The 19,420-nt window shown below is 43.9% G+C and overlaps 1 protein-coding gene across 2 annotated transcripts; it reads left to right on the plus strand.

The window, feature by feature from the left end:
• The first annotated feature begins 3,145 nt into the window (after nucleotides 1-3,145).
• Nucleotides 3,146-13,332, plus strand: ART5 (ADP-ribosyltransferase 5). Of its 2 annotated transcripts, XM_036746221.1 has the most exons (5): nucleotides 3,146-3,254; nucleotides 4,630-4,701; nucleotides 9,024-9,753; nucleotides 12,813-12,845; nucleotides 12,948-13,332. In XM_036746221.1, the coding sequence occupies exons 2-5, from the start codon at nucleotides 4,645-4,647 to the stop codon at nucleotides 13,049-13,051; spliced, it is 924 nt and encodes a 307-aa protein (XP_036602116.1). In that variant the 5' UTR covers nucleotides 3,146-3,254; nucleotides 4,630-4,644; the 3' UTR covers nucleotides 13,052-13,332. The 2 variants fall into 2 exon arrangements, with proteins under 2 accessions (XP_036602116.1, XP_036602117.1); XM_036746222.1 differs by lacking the exon at nucleotides 4,630-4,701 and having other exon boundaries at nucleotides 3,147-3,254.
• Nucleotides 13,333-19,420: the final 6,088 nt, after the last annotated feature.

The following is a 19,420-nucleotide window of genomic DNA, read 5'->3' on the forward strand; positions in this document are numbered from 1 at the left end:
GAAACCAGCCTGTGGAATGAAAATAAATTAGGAAGAAGACTGAAAATAAATCAGAAAGACTAGTTAAAGGAAATCTAAGGTAGGGTTAAAAAGATATCAGGCAGTGGTCCAAAAGAAAACAAGACTGTAATTTATAGCACACTGTTCTATAGTTTGTAAACTCCATTTTCTTTCTTTTTTTCTTTTTTGAAAATGAGGATAACAACTGACTTTCTCTAATACTGCAATTCCTCTCCCATTCCCTATGGTCTTTCAAAGGTTGATGACAATGGCTCAGTAATCACATATTCCAGGTCCTCCATTACTGAGATTGTATTTCATTGGGCCAGATGGCTTGAACACATCAAAGGCAACTAGGTGATCTCTTATTATCTTCTAACCTATTTCTGATATTATTACCTTCTTAGTAGCCATATTTCTTCTGCCCTTTCCAGTCCAAGAACCATTATTCTTAGCAGCTAGATAGTACAATGGATAGAGACCTGGGCCTAGAGTCAGAAAGACCTAAGTTCCAGCCTCAGACACTTATTTCCTGTGTGACTCTGGACATGTTACTTGCCACTTTTGTCTGCCTTAGTTCCTCAACTTTAAAATGGGGATGATAATAGCACCTTATAGGGTTATTGTGAGGATTAAAGGAAATAGTACTTGTGAAATGCCTAGCACATAGTAGGGACTTAATAAATGCTTATTTTTTTTCCTTTCCCTTCCCCCTTAGCAGAGAAAACAAGAGCAAAATAAGAATTTAGTAGCTATGCTTTCTCTTTGTCATCCATTATCTTCATTCTATCTATCTTGAGCAACAGATCCTATTCCTTCTCCAAGTCTTCCTGATAGAGCTTGGGGGGGAAAATACTCTTTTCCTTAGCTTTCCTCATCAGTCACATTCATTCTGAGCAATAGCACTCCTTATACTCTTCTCACAGGATCCTGTCATGGTGTTATATTCATTCTATATTCCATATCTGTTTGCTTGAAAATTTAAGCTGGTTGGTATATTTCTGGTGCATCCATCTCTTTAGATAACTACCCTTTTCTCTTCACATTGGAATTCTCTTTGTTTTGTCTCTTCAAAATTGTGTCCATGAGAGCTTCCTACCTTTCCTAGGCAGACTTCCCAGGTAGAATTTTAGATCATGGGATCCTACCCTTCCTCAGAACATCCTGAAATCTTGTCTCCCAAAATTGAGGGTGAATATCAAATTCATTCCAAATTTCTACTCCTTCCTTATGGATCACAAAGTCAAAGATGGAGTATTCACTCCTCTGCAAAGTTACCATCTTTCCACCCCTGCAACCAATGTCTACCTTTCAGGGAGAATCAGATCCAGGATAGAATTCTCTCTTCTGAAGGGTGGAGCTTTCAAGACAAGTCAGGTAGAAAAAAAGTTAGACTCCAGGGACTCCTGATTTCAAGGATGCCATATTCTCATGCTGTCTCTCAGTATGTTGCTTACAAAATAATTTACCTTTAAAATCATAGAATCCAAGATCAAAGAATCATAAAATCATTGGATTACTTAAGATGTTGGAATTTCATAGTTGGAAAGGACTTCAGGGGGCCCAGCCCATAGTGACCAGAAATTCCTTTTACGGCATTAATAAATGCTTGATAATTGACTGAAGGACATACCTGCCAAGTACAGGGTGTTCCTAAAGTCTGGACACATAAGCAAAAATGCATATTTTCAAGAAATGAAATGAATGAAAACTTCAACAACATTGTATTTAATTGGAATATTAACAAATAACATCTTCAATATGATTTCCATCATTTGTGATGCAAAGGTTGATGCACTTTGCAAGATTCACATGAACTCAATGCAATAACTCCACATTGCAGTCAATTTTCCTATGTATTCAGACTTTAGGGACACCCTGTATAAAGCAATGAAAGAAGCATTTAGTACTTTGTATCCGGTACTGGCTTGGAAATAAACATAATGCTGGAAATAAACAGAAAAAGTAAGACAGTCCCTGATCTCAAGGAGCTTGTATCATAATAGGAGAAGACAACAACACATAAAGCAGGGTGCTGACTAAGGAGGGGGGTTTTGGCCTGGGAAGTTACGGGGATAGTAAATGGAGCTATACTGTATTTGAGTGACTCCTTTCCCGGAATGGTAGTGTTGATTTGATTATTGCTCCCAGAGCTAGAGGTGGAAAAGAAAGGAGGAGGTGAAGAAAGTCATGAGGATGGCTGGAAAGCTGGGTAGTAGGTCTGGGATTGGATTAGACGAGGAAAACTCTCATCAGTCAGGAGCTGAGTAATTACCCAGCCTCTGCTTGCGTATCTTCGGTAGTGGTGGGAGGGTGGGGTGGGGAATGTATTAACTACATGAGAAATGAGATCAGTCTGACAGGGGAGTCAGACAGGGCCCCATAAACCAGAAAGGGTGTATTCAGGCCTAAAAGAGAGACCCAGAGGGCTGTGGGGACTCAGGGTGTGGAGAGAGCAACGTAGACAGAGAAGGGAGGTAGCCCTTGAGCTGGGGGAGGTTGGGACAGAATGTGCCTGCTTATAATTTCTCACCAATTGTCCTGGTTCTTTGATTAGCCTCTGGCAGGGTCCTAGAAATCTCGTCCCAGGGTCTATTTATAGTGGGACTGACCAAGGACACAAGGGAGCTGGGGTGAATGTTTATAAACAAGAAGTCACCTGGTGTGAAGCTGAGGGATTAATGCGAGCCGGGAGGCAGGCTGCGTGGATGGGCGATTGGCGAGGGATGAGGGTGTTGAATTCAGTCTCCTTTCTCAGGCCTCACCCCGCCCCGTTTCAAGTGGATGGGGCAAGGGGAGGTGGGGAGAGAGGGGAGGTGGGGAGAGGGGCGAGGGGGCGAGTCCAGATTGGAGAATTATGAATCAGTTCACAGTATATCAGTTCAAGCCCCCCTGCCTTCTGGGAACCCTAGGCCTGAGAAGACCCACTCTAACCCGCAGGAAACCTCCAGTCTTATGTGGAGATACTGTCTCTTTTCCCGGAGAGTCCATGCACAGGGAGGGGAAGGGGACAATTGGCCCCGATCCTCTTCTCTCTTAGAGCAGGGATAGGAAGGAGGGACTGCAGTGTCGGGTTTCAGGGAAGGGGGGTGTGGGTGGATCGTGGAGCCGACTATACTTAGGCAGGATTTTGTTTATCTTCCCCACACTGAGACTGCGGTGGTATCAACTGGGACCCCAGTCTACGTTCCTCCGGTTCCAGCAGTCTCCCAGACTCCAAGCCCTAAGGCATCGGCTCCGCGCTGTGCCCCGAGGTGGGTACCCGAGTCCTCCTGGGGCTGCCTCGTTCCAGGAGGTGGGGTGAGGGTGTGCCGACTTCTGTGCACCCACCCTGCCCCCAGACCCAACTGTCCATTTCCCCGCATATCCCCGTCCCTCTTTTCACTTTGATCCCCACCTCCTCAATGCCTCCCTCATTCCACCTTCCCAATCCCTCATTTCCCTGTTATAGCCCTCATTCCTCGATTCTATCCTGTTATTCTTTCTCTCTTTAATCGCGCCCTTTCCCATCTCATTAGCCCCGCCCCTTATTCCATCCTCTTTAACCCTTCCTTTTATTCTTTTTAGCCCCGCCCCTCATCCTATCCTTTACCTCTCTCTTTTCCTCTCTTTAACGCCGCCCTGACACCAACCCCTCGGACCCTGCCCCTAGGGTCTCTCCTCAGCCCCTCTCCTTAGTTCCCTTCTTCTGTTCCTTCAGCCCCACTCCTCATTTCCTTCTTCAAAACCCCGCTGTATCTCTTCTCTTTGTGTGTGCGTCTGTGTTTGTTGGGGATGGGGAGGGAAGGAGGTGGAGGAAGGGAAAGGTCTCTCCAGGCTGCAATCTCTTGCTCCTATCTTCCCTCTCTTACTGTTGGAGCACTCTGAGTTGGTACAACCTGCGGTCCTAGGGCAAGATCAGGTGGCTTCCCGGAGCAGAGTCAGCTTCTCTTGCCTGGCCTCCTGACAACCTTTCCCAACCTCTCAAATGCTGTATCTTCTCATACAGCATTTGGATGCTTGCCCAGAGCTTCAGGTTTCATTGACTAGCCCGTATAGTCTCTGGACCCCAGCTTCTTCTGGCTGATTCAGGAGAACTGGGCCCTCTGCCCTTGGCCCCAGGAATTTCATTATTTTTTAAACTTTCTTGACCCTTCAGTTGTAACCCAAGACTCCTAGGATTTCCTGGCTCCTGAACCTGTTTGGCTCCCTCAACTCCAAGCTCTTCTGCCCCAATCTCTAATCACATTTACCCTTTTCCTGCTTCTGCCACCATAATGGGGATACTGCTCCTCACACCCACTTCCTGCTTCTCCTTCCCTCTCCTCCCCTTTCCACGTACTCCAGGACAGAAGAATGAGTTCATAAGGGCTTAGAGAATGCACAGATTCAGAAATAATTACCCAGATGAAGAGCATTAGAGATGGAGACAAAAGAAACCTACCCCCAAGCGGATGACTGTCTTGTGTACCTCTAACCCTACTCCTATAGAATCCTTGAACTAATTTGTTTCTCCTTTATCCTTACAAACAGGGAGGGGATAGAAAGAATGCTCACATAAAGTTTTTGTAATTGTTTTTAAAAATCAGAACTATTTATCCTGACACAAATTCACCCCCAATCTCCACAAGTCACTCCCTTTCCTTCCAGTCTCCCCCAGGGACAATGCTGCCCGCCCTGATGATTACACTTAGCTGCCTGGGCCTCAGCTCCCTCACACAGGTAATGAATGGGACCTCCATCCCCCTTAGTCCTTCTCCCCTGCACCTCTCTAGCCTCCTTCTCCTAGTCTCCTCCTGGAATCTCCACTGTGCTCTGGTCCTCTTCCTCCTCAAACACTTCCTGGGACCTCCATTGTCCTCGGGATCCCTATTCCTCTCCCCAGTCCTCTCCTGGGAACAGTTACTGTCCCCAGGACCTTCATAACCTTCCTCAGACCCTCTCTGTTCCCAAGATCCTCAACCCCTTCCTGAGGCTCCCACCCTCCTCATGACCCCTTTCTCTACCTTTAGTCACTTCTCAGGGCAGTTGGTCCTGGTCAGACTTAGGGTCTGAATACTGGGCTGGATAGTCTGAGTGTAGGTGGGGAGGAAAGATGGAGGGATGGAGGGACTATAGGGAGCAGGGATGGAGTGGAGCTGAAAATAAAATAAAATAAAATAAAATAAAATAAAATAAAATAAAGAAATCCATGCCTTCCAGCTTGATGTGTAGGCATCCTGAAAATTGGAGGATTTAGCTGACTTGTTAATTCTGTTGTGTAAGTGGAGATCTATAAGGGGAGTGGGGGTGAGGTGTAGATAAGGAAGGACGGGCAACCAATAATGGCAACATTCCATAGGGGCACCAGCCTAGTTTCCACACTGGATATACCTGAAGGTGTTCCAAGGTTGGCTAAATCATACTGCTAATGTATAGCTAATTGTTTTAGGAGAGCCAGAGAGTAAGAACCAGATGGATTTTCATCTCAGTGCAGCAATGCAGCTGGGGTGGGGGGTTGAGGTGTTCAGGGGGTAGGGTGTTCCTAGGTGACTTTTCTTGGGTCTTTCTTTTTATATTCTCTTGTACCATGTGTGTCACTTGAAAATTTTTGTGTGCTGGGTCAGACTTGGACCTAGCACAATACAAGATTCAGAGCTGGTTGAATGGCACATCTCAAAGTCCCAAAGTTCCCAATAGTGCAACATCAAATTGGAAGAAAGTCTCCAGGGAGTGCTTCCCTCTGCCAGATCTGTGCTTGGCCCTGGGCTTTTACATTTATATTGATGACTTGGATAAAGGCAAAAATGGCATACCTATTATATTTTCAGATGACACAAACACATATGAAATTCTTCATGAAGACAGAATTAGACTTTAACATTGGGTCAAAACAAATGAAATGAAATTTGGTAGTGATAAATGTAAGGCTTCACACTTGGGCTCAAAAAATCAATTTTACAAACACAAGACTTGGGGAGACCTGGCTTGATAGCAGTTTGTCTGGAAAAGACCTGAGGATTTTAGTGGACTACAAACTCAAAATGAGATAGCTATGTCATATGGCAGCCAAGAAAGCTCAAACAACCTTAGATTGCATTAAGAGACACATAATATCCAGAAATAGAAGTAATGGTCCTTTTATAATCGGCCTGAACAGACTACAGATGAAGTATGTATTCCATTCAAGAAACCACATTTTGGAGAGGGCATTAATAAATTGGAGAGCGTCCAGGATAGTGAATGTCTTGATTTTGTGTCACACAAGGATTAGTTGAAGGAATCGCTGATGTAGAACCCAGAGAAGAAAAGAATTGGGAAGTGGGAGAAAGGTAGAGACGTGATATCTATCTTCAAGTACTTGAAGGAATGTCTCCTAGAGTAGGAAAGGGATTGGGCATGTTCTATTTGACCCCAGAGAGCAGAATTAGATGGAATGGGAGCAATGGGGGTAAGGTGCACAGGCAAATTTGGGTTTGATGTCAATAAGAACATTCAAAAACAGGTGAAGCTTTCTGAAATGGAATGGGCTTCCTCATGAAATCAGGGGCTCTCCTCTCCTTGGAGGTCTTCAGTGAAGGCCTGGATGGTCATTAGTCAGACATTTTCTAGGATGGATTCTTCTTCAGGGATTGACTGGAATCGATAACTTCTGGGTTCCCTTACAACTCTGGAGCCTAGCAGAATAAGTCTAATACCTCTGCATAGTCCTTCAGCTACACTTAAGCTATGTTTTCTCCTCCTTGGTTGTGTGTATGGGGTGTTCAGGGAGGACTAACACCTCTGATGTGAGGGCCTTGCAGAGCCCTTTTCAGGGCTGCTCATCTACCTTTGGTGTCCACTTGTCACCCAGCTCTCACCTGTGACTCCAAGAAGCTGCAGCATGGGTAGCACCCCCACACCGATAAACTGTCTTGGCAGAGTGGCTAAACCAGGCTGAGGGTAAGCTATGGGCCTTAAACCCATCAGTGAGTCAGGAGGATGTCTCACCGAAGCATGTAAAAACCTCCTTTGGCAGAATGGGTAGATGAGAACAGTTTGTTCCAATGGCCATGAAGGCGGCAGAAGCAGGCATTGTGGAATGCTCAGAGCGTGCTCAGACATTGCCAAGGTCATCCACTGCATCCTGGGCCATTGCCAGTCATCCTGACTTTTGTCTTGCCGTTGGACTCTGATAGCTCTGGAAGAGAGAGTGAGGCTGATGACTTTGTGCAACCCTGCCTTACTTAAATCCAATTCTTGAAAAGTCAAGACATAATCCCATAATGCCACTGGTTCTCTTTGAAATGAAGAATAAACAATAATGGAACCTTAAAAGGCATGGTTGCTTAACTCTACATTGATTCAGTCACTCTCCTTTGGTCACACTCCAGTTTGTTAATGTAGTGCCTAAAATGTACTGCCTCCTCCAATTTAGCATAATCCTTCAGATCTTGTCTGACTAGGGCAGAGGAGAACAGGATCATCAGCACGCCCCTACTTTCACTGGCTCCTGTGTCTTTAATAATGAAGCCTAAGGTCAAGTTAGTTTTTTTGGCTGCCATATCATGCTATTATCTTTGCTGTGATAAATTGCTGAAAGGAATAATGGGAGAAGGGTAACGCCATCAATCAACCAAAAGTCATTTATTAAGTACCTCTCACCTGCCAATTACTGTGCTAGGTGCTGGTGAATACAAAGCAAAAAGATGGAATAGTCCCTGTCCTCAAGAAGCTTATATTCTATTGGGAGAAACAATGGGTATACATCTAAATAAATACCATATATACGTTGTTCAGTTGCTCAATCCTGTCCAACTCTTCGTGACTCCATGGATTATAGCACACCAGGCCCTTCTATCCTCCACTACCTCCTGAAATCTGTCCAAGCTCACATTCAACATATACATATACTTGTACACACACATGCATACATATATATACACATAAAGACTGTGACCTGGTTAGCTGGAAAAAGAAACATGTGCTCCACTTTGAAGGATTATGATGCTTTCGGATAAAGCAGTAAACTGTGGTTTGAAGAATCCTTGGTTCTTCAGCTCCCCCAATGGAAGTAGGGGTATCCTGATGGTCAACTTCAAAGGGACGGCAACCTAGCCTCTCTCTCGCTCTTTTTCATTCTCTCCTGAATGTATTGCTTTAGGAAGTGAGGACCAAAGAACCATCTAGGTTATCTCATCCCAAAGAGCTAAGTCCTTTGGAAGTGAGCCAATGTTTTCCCCAGAAATGGTTAGCAATCCATGGAGTATGAGCCAGAATAGACCCAGCTGTTTTACTTCCATTAAATATAAACACTGTAAACATAAAGAAATACAACAACTGGGCTGGGGGAAGGATCAGGAAATGCCTCATCTGGGGAGCTGTACTTGAGTTGAGCTTTGGAGGAACTTTAGATGGTCAGTTCTGACTCTGTAATTCACTCTGTAAGACAGAACAGTCTTCAGTAATTAAGAGATTTGTAATATCTGGGGACATCCCTAACCTAGTAGATTGAAGTCAAGTTGATGACCTCCCCAAAACAGTCTTTCAGTGCCCCTGCCAGAGCATGGATTTGGCAGTAGAAGAATGAACTTCAGGGACAATTCTTAGGCTTTTATACAGCAGGCAGCTCAGAACCAAATTGGAAGACCTGGAACCTTCCTTTGTGTCTGTCTATTCCTGTTCATTCAATAATGACAGATGACAGAAGTTACCCAGAGAACTTCAAGGCTCCCAAATCATCACACATGCATACAGTGTTCACATCACCTAGAGGCTTTACACTTTAGAAGTCTATATCACACTTGCTAGAACCTTAGGACTGAAGGGGGCCCAAGAGACCAAGCAAGAAGTCCTAGGGATAGTGGAAGAAGGTTCCTGTATTTGTAGAGAGATTATAGTGAAATGGTTTGAACATACCCCTAATGAAGCTAGATGGGAGCCAGATCAGTGAAACTTTTGTATCTGAAGAAAAGCACCACGCTGATCCTCTGGCATCTACGTGAAATGCCCCAAACTCATCCCCTTCCCCACATACCCTCTCTTCTCTTTTCCTCTCTCCCAACTTTCCCTCCCCCCATCCTTAGGCCCACATTGTCCCCGTTGTGCCTTTGAGCCCAGCTCCTGACACCTTTGATGATGCCTACTTGGACTGTGTTGAAGAGATGGAGAAGGAGGCCACCCATCTGCTCCAGGAGGAGATGGCAAACCACGCCCTGCTCCGGGAATCATGGGGGGCTGCCACAGCTACCTGGGAGGGCCGAAGGAGGGGACTCACTCTGCCCCTGGGTTTCCGAACCCAGCATGCTGTGGCCATCATGGTCTACACCAATTCATCCAACACTCTGTACCGGGAGCTGAACTCAGCTGTGAGGACAGCCGGCAGCTCTCGAGAACATTACATGAAGCACTTCCCCTTCAAGGCCCTACATTTCTACCTGATGCGGGCCCTGCAGATGCTGAGAGTTTCTGAGAACTGTCAGGAAGGCCCTGGGCAGGAAGTGTTCCGAGGTGTGAGCAGCCTCCGCTTCCAGCCTAAGCAGCTGGGAGATGTCATTCGCCTTGGCCAGTTCACCTCCACCTCTGAGAAAAAAGGGGTGGCCCAGGGATTTGGAAACACAACCTTCTTCACCATGAACACTTGCTTTGGAGTCCCTATACAAGCCCTTTCAGTCTTCCCAGAGGAACGAGAGGTTCTCATCCCTCCTCATGAGATTTTCCTGGTGTCTGACTTCTCTCAGGATGGGACCCGAAACCTGGTGACCATCAGGAGTCTCAATCGGACCTGTAGCCACTTCAACTGTGCCTACCTGGGAGGTGAGTCAAGGGCTGGGGGCAGAACCTAACCTATGATAGGATTTCAATCTGGAAGGGAACTTTGTTATCATCTGGTCTAAGCCCTTCATTTTACAGAGAAGGAAAATGAAACCCAGAGATATTAAATGAGCAAAACAAGGTCACAGAAAGAGTAAGAAGCAAGACTAAGATTCAGTCTACTGACTACGTTCAGTCCCCATCCCACTAGACCACATTGCTTGTCATGATTAATGTCTTCAAGTATTTGGATGATTGTAATGTTGTAGAGGGATGAAACAATTTATTCTACTAGGCCAGAGAGCAGAACTAGGACCAGCAGTGGAGGGGTAGAGTTACAAAGGGGCATGTAATATAAAGGTTAATGTAGAGAAAATATTTTCCAACAAGATATTTCCCGAAATGGAATGGTTTGCCTTGGGAAGTGACGAATTTCCCATCCCGGGAGGTCTTCTAGGGAAGATAGATAATTCCTTATCTGGGCTATAGCCTAGAGGATTCTTAGGATCTTAGCTCTAGGGCTGGGAGAGACCTCTGGAGCCATTTAATCCAACCCTCAAGTCTTACATATGAGTAAATAAAGCCCAGGGAGGTTAATAGACTTGTCTAAAGTCATAAGGATGGTATGCATCAGAGGCAAGATTTAAACCCAGGTCCTCTGACTTCCAAGTCAGTGCTTTATCATGGTTGGTTAGGGAAAGGAAATTCTTTTCTGGTTGGAAGATCTGTGATTTTATGATTCTGTTAGGAAAAAGAAAGACAGAATAGGATCATAGAATCAGAGTCACATACTCTTCAAATTCTAAAACTTCAGTGTTAGGGCCCTCAGTGGACATTTAGTTCCATCTCCAGTGCAGGAAAACCCACCTTCTCTCTAATGGGGTCATCCAATCTCCACTTGGTTACTTTCCCTGGGACTCACCACTCTGCTGCTTTCTAGGTCTCAGGGCCCCTCCCCGGAATTCAGCCATCACTAACCTTCATCAGCTTCCTGACACACCAGCTCCTCTTGGAGCTGAGCAAAGTCAAGGGACCTTTGGCTGCTCCTCTAAGGACTTCCATCCCCCCCTATTTTCTAAACTTTGTTGATCTTGGACCTTCCCGGCCCCTAAGCCTACTTGGTTCCCTCAGCTGCCCTCATTTCCTAATCACCTTCTCCTTTTTCTTATTGCTACAATTATCTCGATGCCTAGTTCTTAGGCTTAAAAGATAATAGGAATGAGAGCTAGAAGGGACCTAGAGGTCATTAATTCCAATTCCCTCATTTTACAGATGAAGAAGTTGAGGCACAGAGAGTTAAGTGACTTGCCCACGGTCAGACAGCTAGTAAGTGTCTGAGGTGAGATTTGAACTTAGGCCTTTCTGACATGAAGTCCAGGATGCAAAGTCTATCCCATTACTCCATGCAGCATTAGATATCATATTCCATTATCATTTTTGTAGAAGACAAAAGTGAAACTTAGAGAGGGGAAGGGATTTGCCCAGGGCCAAACTAGCAACAGATAGCAGAGGAAACTTTTGAGCTCAGGTCCTTTGACTCTTGGTCCAGTGGTTTTACCATTCTCCCACACAGCCCTGACAGGACCCCTTCTTCGTGCCTTCAGTCTCACACACTCCAGATAGAATGAGAATGTTTTCTAGGACATTAAAAAGATAGAAGAGAGGGCAGCTAGGTGGCACAGTGAGTAGAGCACCAGCCCTGGAGTCAGGAGGACCTGAGTTCAAATCCAGCCTCAGACACTTGATACATGTACTAGCTGTATGACTTTGGGCAAGTCACTTAACCCCAATTGCCCTGCCAAAAAAAAATCAAAGAGAGAGAGAGAGAGAGAGAGAGAGAGAGAGAGAGAGAGAGAGAGGGAGAGAAGAGAACATATAAATTCAGAAATAACACTTTGGAAAGGTAATTAGAAATCCATCTAAATGAAAGCTTCTTAGCCCCAGGCTAGAAGGTATGTCTAAAATCTCTCAAACTATAGCTCCTATGGACCTTGCTTATCATGGAATCCTTGGCCCTGGCTGATTTGAGGATATACTGAGACAAGATGCTCCATTCTGCAACCCTTGGTTCCTCCCAGTGGTATTGGGGACACTATCCCCATGACAACATGGTCACTAACCCAACTCAACACCTTCTTTTCCTTCCCGGTCCCAATCCAGGGAGAAAAAGGAAATAAGAATGGATATTAACAGGGTTCCCATCATCTCAAAAGTCAGAAAGATTTAACTCTATCCACAGGTTATTGATAATATTCACAACAGATGTCCCCTTTCCCTAGAGAAGGAGAAGCTCAATAGTTCTTATTGCTATTAGGGGAGGATATTCCATCTCTGCATCAACCCTGAGATTGAAAGAAACTGGCCATATTTAGCAGGAAGAAGAGAAAACTCAGATGGAATATAAAGACTCAGATCTTCAAGTATTTAAAGGGTGAACATGTAGGGGAGGGTTAGACTAATTTTACCTGGTCCTAGAGGCCAGGACAAAGACCAAAAGGGAAAAGTGGAGAGATGGAGTTCAGCTTGATGTCAGGAAATATTTCCTAATGATGAGAGCTATCCAAAAGTCTGATAGACTCCCTTAGGAAATAGTGGGTTCTCTATCACTTCTTCAAGGGGAGGCTGGATAACCCCTTTCCAGGAACATCAGAGAGGGTATTCCTACTCAGGTAGAGTCTGTCAGGGGGTTCACTGCCTTCAAGGTCCCTTACAAATTGAAGATTCTGTGTGAAATGTGTGGGAGTACAGGACTTGATCCCCAAGGAGAGAGAGGAGATAGCAAAACTATACTGGAATGAAAAGGTCCACCTATCATCAAGAGAGCGTGAAGAAACTGGAACTAGGGTATAGAACAAGGTTGCTGAAGGAAGGAACATTAGCATCAGATCTTTAAGGAGGAAAAGACTGAAGAAAGGAAAGGGGGAGGAGAAAGAGTTCTCCTGGAAGTGGGGTGGCTGAGTGGGATAGCCTATATCAGGATATGAAGAAAGCACAAATTTTGGGAAACTTTTGGGGCAACGAATCCAGAGTTAGGCTTTCATCTATTTATCTTGGTATTCCAGGAGAGAAGAAGGAGGGCTGTGTATCTAACTCAGGTGAGTCCCTTGTCTACTTTTCTCTGGATTGGGAAAGAAAGAAGGCCTCAGAGCTCTCCCCAGATCCAACCGATCCCTTCCCTTCCCTTCTCTTCCTTGCAGGACAAAGTTGGGATGCTCTGCTCCCAGGATCTTGGCCTCAGCTGATGCCAAGGACCTTGCTCCTGCCTCCTGGAGCATTTCAACTCTCAGGCCCAGTGCCCTGATCTTCCAGCTTCTGGACTGGGAAATTGTAGGGACCTGTTGGTCCCCCTATTGTGTAGGCCAGGCCAGGCTGAGGGCAGCCTGCGAAGAAAGCAGAGGAAAAAGATGAAGATGAGGATGAGAATGATGGAGGTGTTTGGGAGTTGATCTGTGAGCAGTGTCCTGGGATCAGGGCAGGGGCCTCAGGCCCCTCTGACCAGGCAGATGTGGAGCTACAATGGGTGAGGCCACTCCACTTTGTGGTTGTTGCCATGGCCACCTCTCAATAAAGGACCTTGCAAAATGTCTGCCTCATTATTCTAAGCACAAGGGTCGGCCCCTCTCATTGACTGGTAGGTTTGCTGGTCACTGAGTTTGTGATTTGGTCAGCCCCTAATATGTTTCAGGCAGGGTTTTCCGTGCATTCTCCTCTGATGTACCTCAATAAAGCAGTTTATTGCCTTTGTTTTAAATGTTCTGCTGCCTCCCAATACAAACAAACTTACACATCTTCCTTTAAACATTTTAGGCAATTCATCTCCCTAGCAGATTGCATTTCCTGTCCCTGTATGTTACTTAGAGATCCAGGAAATTGCAGGGGAGAGAACCCAAGTTGTTTCACAACATGGGTTATATTTACAAAGTGATTGTTTTCTGCTGACTTTGGTCAAACATGGGAAGTTCCAGTGACCACAAAAAAGTGGGTTTGAGAAGTCCAATTCCCTAGCCTTAATTCAATTCAACCACAATTTCTGAAGTACCGACTTTGGACCAGTTATTGGGTTGAAGGCTAGAGATACAAAAGCGGCACTTCTTGCCCTGCAACAGCTTACAGTCTATTAGGAAGGATACAGTATACACACCTGATAAATAGATGTAATAATGTTTGCTTTTCAGAATTGGTTTAGTTTGTAGGTATACATGGCCAAAAAAGATACAATGTGAGACTTTGAGTGACTGATTTGAAAATCCAGGAAAGCATCAGAAATGATGGATTTGTTCTTAAGGACATAGACTGTCTCAATACTTTGTTTCCCAGCCTGTTTGCAGGACAACAGAAGAAACCTAAGAGTTAAAGAACTGGGGAAACTCAAACCCCAAATCTGTCTGGTGATTATCGGCCAAATGGCTATAGACTGTAGAGATAAGATCTGGGAAATGTACTGGATGGTTTCCATAGAGGCAGCTAGCCAGTACAGAGGCAGCTGGGTGGGCACAGTGCATAGAACACTGGGCTTTGAGTCAGGAAGATCTGTTGGTTCAAATTCATCCTCAGGCAATTCTTAGTTGTGTAACCCTAAATAAGTTACTTAACCTCTGTCTCAGTTTCCTCAACTGTAAAATGGGGACAATAATATCACCTACCTCACAGGGTTGTTGTGAGGATCAAATGAGATAATATTTGTAAAGCACTTAGCACTGGACCTGGCACATAGTAGGCACTTGATAAATGCTTCCCTCCCCACCTCCTTAAGTTAAAGTGAGGTTTCTCACTGAAGGGACCTAGCCTTGAACCAGAAATAGTTGTCATCAAAGAAAAGAAAAAGAGAGGCTTTGTCTCTCTATACTGTTGCCTGTTGCCTGAAAGATGAAAACTCAGAGCCCAGAAATGGAAAACCCTCAGCTGAGCCTGATATTGGAAGTAGCAGAAACTATAGTTGTCACCAAAGAGTAAGCCTGCCGGAGTGGAGGAACAGCTCAGCAGAGCATCCCAGTGGCCCAACAGTCCAGATGAGGGAGTCCAGCTGAGCAACTCATCTAGCTGAGATACCGTGCCCAGCGAGGATCTAGCCCAGCCCAGCCTAGAAGCAGAGCTGCCATTCCAGCCCAGATACTACTACCAGAAGTAAATTTTGTGAGGGGAGAGTTCAAGGAGGAAAAGACATGAAAGCCTTACAATTCTGAAGAGATAAGAAACATTGGGGCTCTGCAGATCTGGAATTGTGAGTTGCCTTAGACACATGTGTTTCCTCCATATATACCTCACTATTGTTGGACTTGAAGTTTGTGCCCACACTCTCTGTCACAAAAGTCATGTATTGGTGGGAAAGTGACCCCAGGTTTATGGGAGGGATGTGTTGTAACCATTGTTCTTTCTATGCCATTTGAGTAAATGCCTCTGTCGAGTTGTATATTAGTTGACTGTTAATGGGAAGCATACCAGTGGGGGCTCAGGACCAACAGTTATAGGAGTTAGATAACCCTAGAACCTGAAGAAGAAGCAGCTATTCCTCTAAGAGAACTCAACCTACAAGTTCTAATGCAGTTTGGAGTAAGAGTTATGTAAATAATGTAATAACAACTGAGGGAGATAAGGAAAGCTTTCTGAAGGAGGTAGTAAGGTAGGGAAAGTTAAGCCATGATTGAAAACAAAGATTCTGAGAGGCACAGGTGAAGAATGAATTTCTGGCATGGAGGAGAGCCAATGTGAACAGTCAGTCAGAAAATGAAATGTTAAGTTCGGGGAACAATTGGTAATCCAATTTGGCTGGAACATTCTGGGTTCAAAGGGCTAATTTTAGAGCCTAGACAATTGATCAGTCTTTTGCCCATTTCCCCACATTTAGAAGCAAATGGACTTGTCGATTGTCTTTCATTCTTGAAGAGGACCATGACATCAGGGAGGTGATGCCATGATATGCAAGTGAATGGATTTAAGTGAGGGAGGTCTGGGGGCAGCTAGGTGACACAGTGAGTAGAGCAACGGCCCTGGAGTCAGGAGGACCTGAGTTCAAATATGACCTCAGACACTTGACACATTTACTAGATGTGTGACCTTGGGCAAGTCACTTAACCCCAATTGTCTTGCCTTCCCCCCTCCAAAAGAAAAAGTGAGGGAGGTCTGTGCAAAGCCACCAGCCACACTTTCTTCTCTAGAGCCATCTGGGTCCAGTGGCAAGATATATATACATATATATGTGTGTGTGTGTGTGTGTGTGTGTGTGTGTGTGTGTATCAGAATGATTGGAGATGGCTCTGGATGTAGATTTAGTCTTTTTAACCTAAGGTATTTAATAGGTCTCAGTATGACTGAGGCAACGCTCAATCAGTGATTAAGGGTAGGTAAGAAATGAGACAGTGAATGGCCTCTTTTACCTAGAAAAAAAAATCAATCTGGGAAGGGAAGACTCTCAGGGTTTCTGCCCAAAAGCTGAAACAATTGCTATTTACATTCACTGTGAGCCAATCAGGGCCCAAACAATTACCAAGTGAGGCTTGGCCTGAGACCTATTGTTGGCCAATCAATGAGAGCCAGAGTGGTTTGGGTTTAAGGCATGATCCTTAAGAAAGAAATCTAGCCTGTAAACTCAAAGATATCTTTCAAGGTTTCAGCAGTCAGAGTAAGAAAATGAAATGTTAAGTTTAGGGAAAAATTGGTAAACCAATTTGGCTGAAACATTCTGGGTTCCAAAGGCTAATTTCTGAGCCTAAACAATTGATCAGTCTCTCTTACCCATTTCCCCACATTTAGAAGCAAATGGATTTAGCACTGAACAGGAGGAGATCAGGCTAAATTAGGTTTGGGAAACTACAAGGCATCCTAGGAAAGTATGCTTTGTGTGACCTCAAGCTTTCTATGAAAGCAAAGACTCAGTATTTTAATACCAGCATTCTATTGGTATTGCTATATCACAGAAAGACATGGAATAGAACAGTCTCCAAGGAATTAAAAATGAATGTCACACAGAGGGCAATGGAGAGACATAGGATGGCTGGGAGCAGGCTGTAAAATTTAATTAATGATGGACTTTGAAGAACAAAATTAAGAGATATCAACAAGGAATTATATAAAGAGAAGATGGGCTGCTCATAAGGCAAGGACAAGGGATGGCAGGTGGACAGCCAGAATGTTCCAGTAGGACCCTTTCAACTTCAGGAGAAAGCAAGGAAAGTCTCTAGCATGTTAGATAGATTCCCCTGGGATGAACTTATGGAAGGACATGGATAAGAGGAGCCCAGGATGGGGAGGCATGGATGAGTCGTTAGAGGGAACTTCTGAATCAATGAAATCACAGATACATTTGAGTAGAAGCAAATGCTCTCTAAATAATGATATGGTCCACATGATTAAGAACTGAAAGAAAAGCCCACTACATAACATGTATCAAAGTGGGATTTATTGAAACATCTTACACAAATAAGTGTTGAATTTCTAGACAATTACTTATGATATAGGTCAAAGAAAGCTATTAACAACATAAAGAGTTAGATGCACAATATTTAATGAAGTTATCCCTTCTGGAAGAGAGTCTCCCAAAATGGAGTTTGCCAATCCATACAGTAGTTCACTGCATCCCACAGCCTTACTTCTCCCAGCAGAAGTTAATATGCAAATGGTACTTCGAATCTCGGGGTGAACTGTGGCAGTCAGTCACACAAAGCACTGGTCAAGAGAAAAAAGACCACCTATAACAGAAATAGACTAAGAAGAGATAAGGCAGAGGTCCTTGACTGATAAATTCAGAAGTTTTTGATTTGCCCTAAAGGCAATAAGGAGCCATGGTGGGTGTTTTTAATTTTTTTTTAGTAGGAGAGTGATATGGTCAGATCTGGGTGACATATAATTACCATGTGTAAGCATAAACAAGGTAGAGTCCATGGTCATAACAGTCTCTTAGGTGCTGAGTAATGTAAGCTTTCATGCTTTTTGGCACTGAGCCAATCAAGTGCTGAGTCTTTGTCTGGAAACTGTATATATTCTGGGAGATTGGTATTTTGCCTGGGAGCTTGATCATAGGAACAATGCTTCACTCGAGGTCTTTTTTATTTCCTAGACGAGAGTCTGGGTAGCTGTTATTAAGGCCCCCCCCCCTTCCTCCTGGCCATGTGAACCTAGATGTCAACGCTCTCTAGGTCAAGTGACGTATCTAAATACTTCTCTTATTTTGCTGAGCTACATCGGAATTACATTGGGCAATGGTGAAGTGTATATTGAGATCATTAGACAGTTGGAGCCTGTCTATTGGATCACTCTGCTTGTTAATAATTGATTTTCTCCACTTTCAGGGTGCTGACCTTTTCCCTTGAACTAATGGATGATGTTAGTCTTTCTTGGATACTCACTTCTTTACCTTTACCTTCTACTTATATATCTTTCAGCATTGTTTAATTAAAATAAGATTATTAACCCCTTTGAAGCTATCTTTCTTTATAAAAGCAGATCAAGAACTTGTGCTAGCAGCCCACCCTGTGTGCTAGTGTGGTTGCAAATACACCATGCACCAAGTCCTAGTTAAAGCATATTCTTTGTTTTATTTTATTTTTTTAATTCATTTTGAACTTTAAAAAGACAAAAAAGAGAACATTTCCACATACACAGCACAACATAAAGAGGATTACATGTATATTTCTTCTTGTTGTACCTATAGAGTTCCTGCTAATGTCTCTTCCAATAGGTCTGGCACAGCATGAATATCAGCTTAGCCTTCACATTGTATGGAAAGAATAAGGAACATTTACCCACCTTTACTCTTCCTAATCTAAGATATATAAGCTCTGGAGTTCCCTGGAGTTGCCATACTCAGTCTTGTTATGTCCAGTGGAGAGTAGTCTTGTTCATAAATGAATACAAGTTCAAACTTATAATTATGCATCTTCAGGTCATGCAACAGAGACAAGTGAACTTGACTTCTATTTCTTACAAAGGGATTTGTCAAAGGAATGCTATGTGAATACTGAGAGAGGGAAGCAGCAATTACTATAAGTTAGCATGCCTTCATCAAGAATGGGGTATTCCTGACTAACCTCTTTTCTTTTTTGACAGGATCACTAGATAAATTAATGAAGGGGCAGCATGGCACCGAGGGCAGAGAATCAGATTGGTATAGGTTCAGGTTCTGCATCTGACATTCACTAGCTATGTGACACTGGGCGAGTTGCTGTGTACTTTAGGTAACTCACTAGGACTTATGTCCCAAGGCTTAGATTGGCTTTGATCTGTATTGGTGTAGAGTTCCCCACACCACAAGAAGCACAGATTCTTTCTGTTGTATCTTCATGCAACTCAAATGATCAACAGTGTGACATGGCGACCAAAAAAAGTTAATTCTATCCTAGTCTATAGTGTGAAGGGAGATATGATTTTCATATTAATTGATATGATATGTGTAATGAATATACCAGTAATTTAGATTTTTAAGAGCTACCATTTCGCCAAAAGATTCTGGCTTTGGAGTCAGAGACTCACAATTCAGCTTAGAGTTATCAATCACTCTGACATTTCTGTGCTTGTACTGTGCTTGTATATGTTAAGTGAAGCAAATTAGATTGTAGAACCTGTTCACATCACAGAACTCTGGTCCTGTGCCCCACCAAGTAATGACCCCCAAGACTTGGAACAATCAACTTGAGGACTGTCCCATAGCATTAGAAAACACTTGTATTATTCTGCA

This window comes from Trichosurus vulpecula, chromosome 2 (assembly GCF_011100635.1).
Source record: "Trichosurus vulpecula isolate mTriVul1 chromosome 2, mTriVul1.pri, whole genome shotgun sequence".
Classification (NCBI taxonomy): Eukaryota; Metazoa; Chordata; class Mammalia; order Diprotodontia; family Phalangeridae; genus Trichosurus; species Trichosurus vulpecula.

Bases quoted from the DNA above. Each gene is read 5' to 3' on its own strand.
- ART5 (XM_036746221.1), top strand. From the start codon at position 4,645: ATGCTGCCCGCCCTGATGATTACACTTAGCTGCCTGGGCCTCAGCTCC. The intron at 4,702-9,023 runs GTAATGAATGGG...CCCCATCCTTAG, and splicing joins GCCTCAGCTCCCTCACACAG to GCCCACATTGTCCCCGTTGT. The intron at 9,754-12,812 runs GTGAGTCAAGGG...TTGGTATTCCAG, and splicing joins CAACTGTGCCTACCTGGGAG to GAGAGAAGAAGGAGGGCTGT.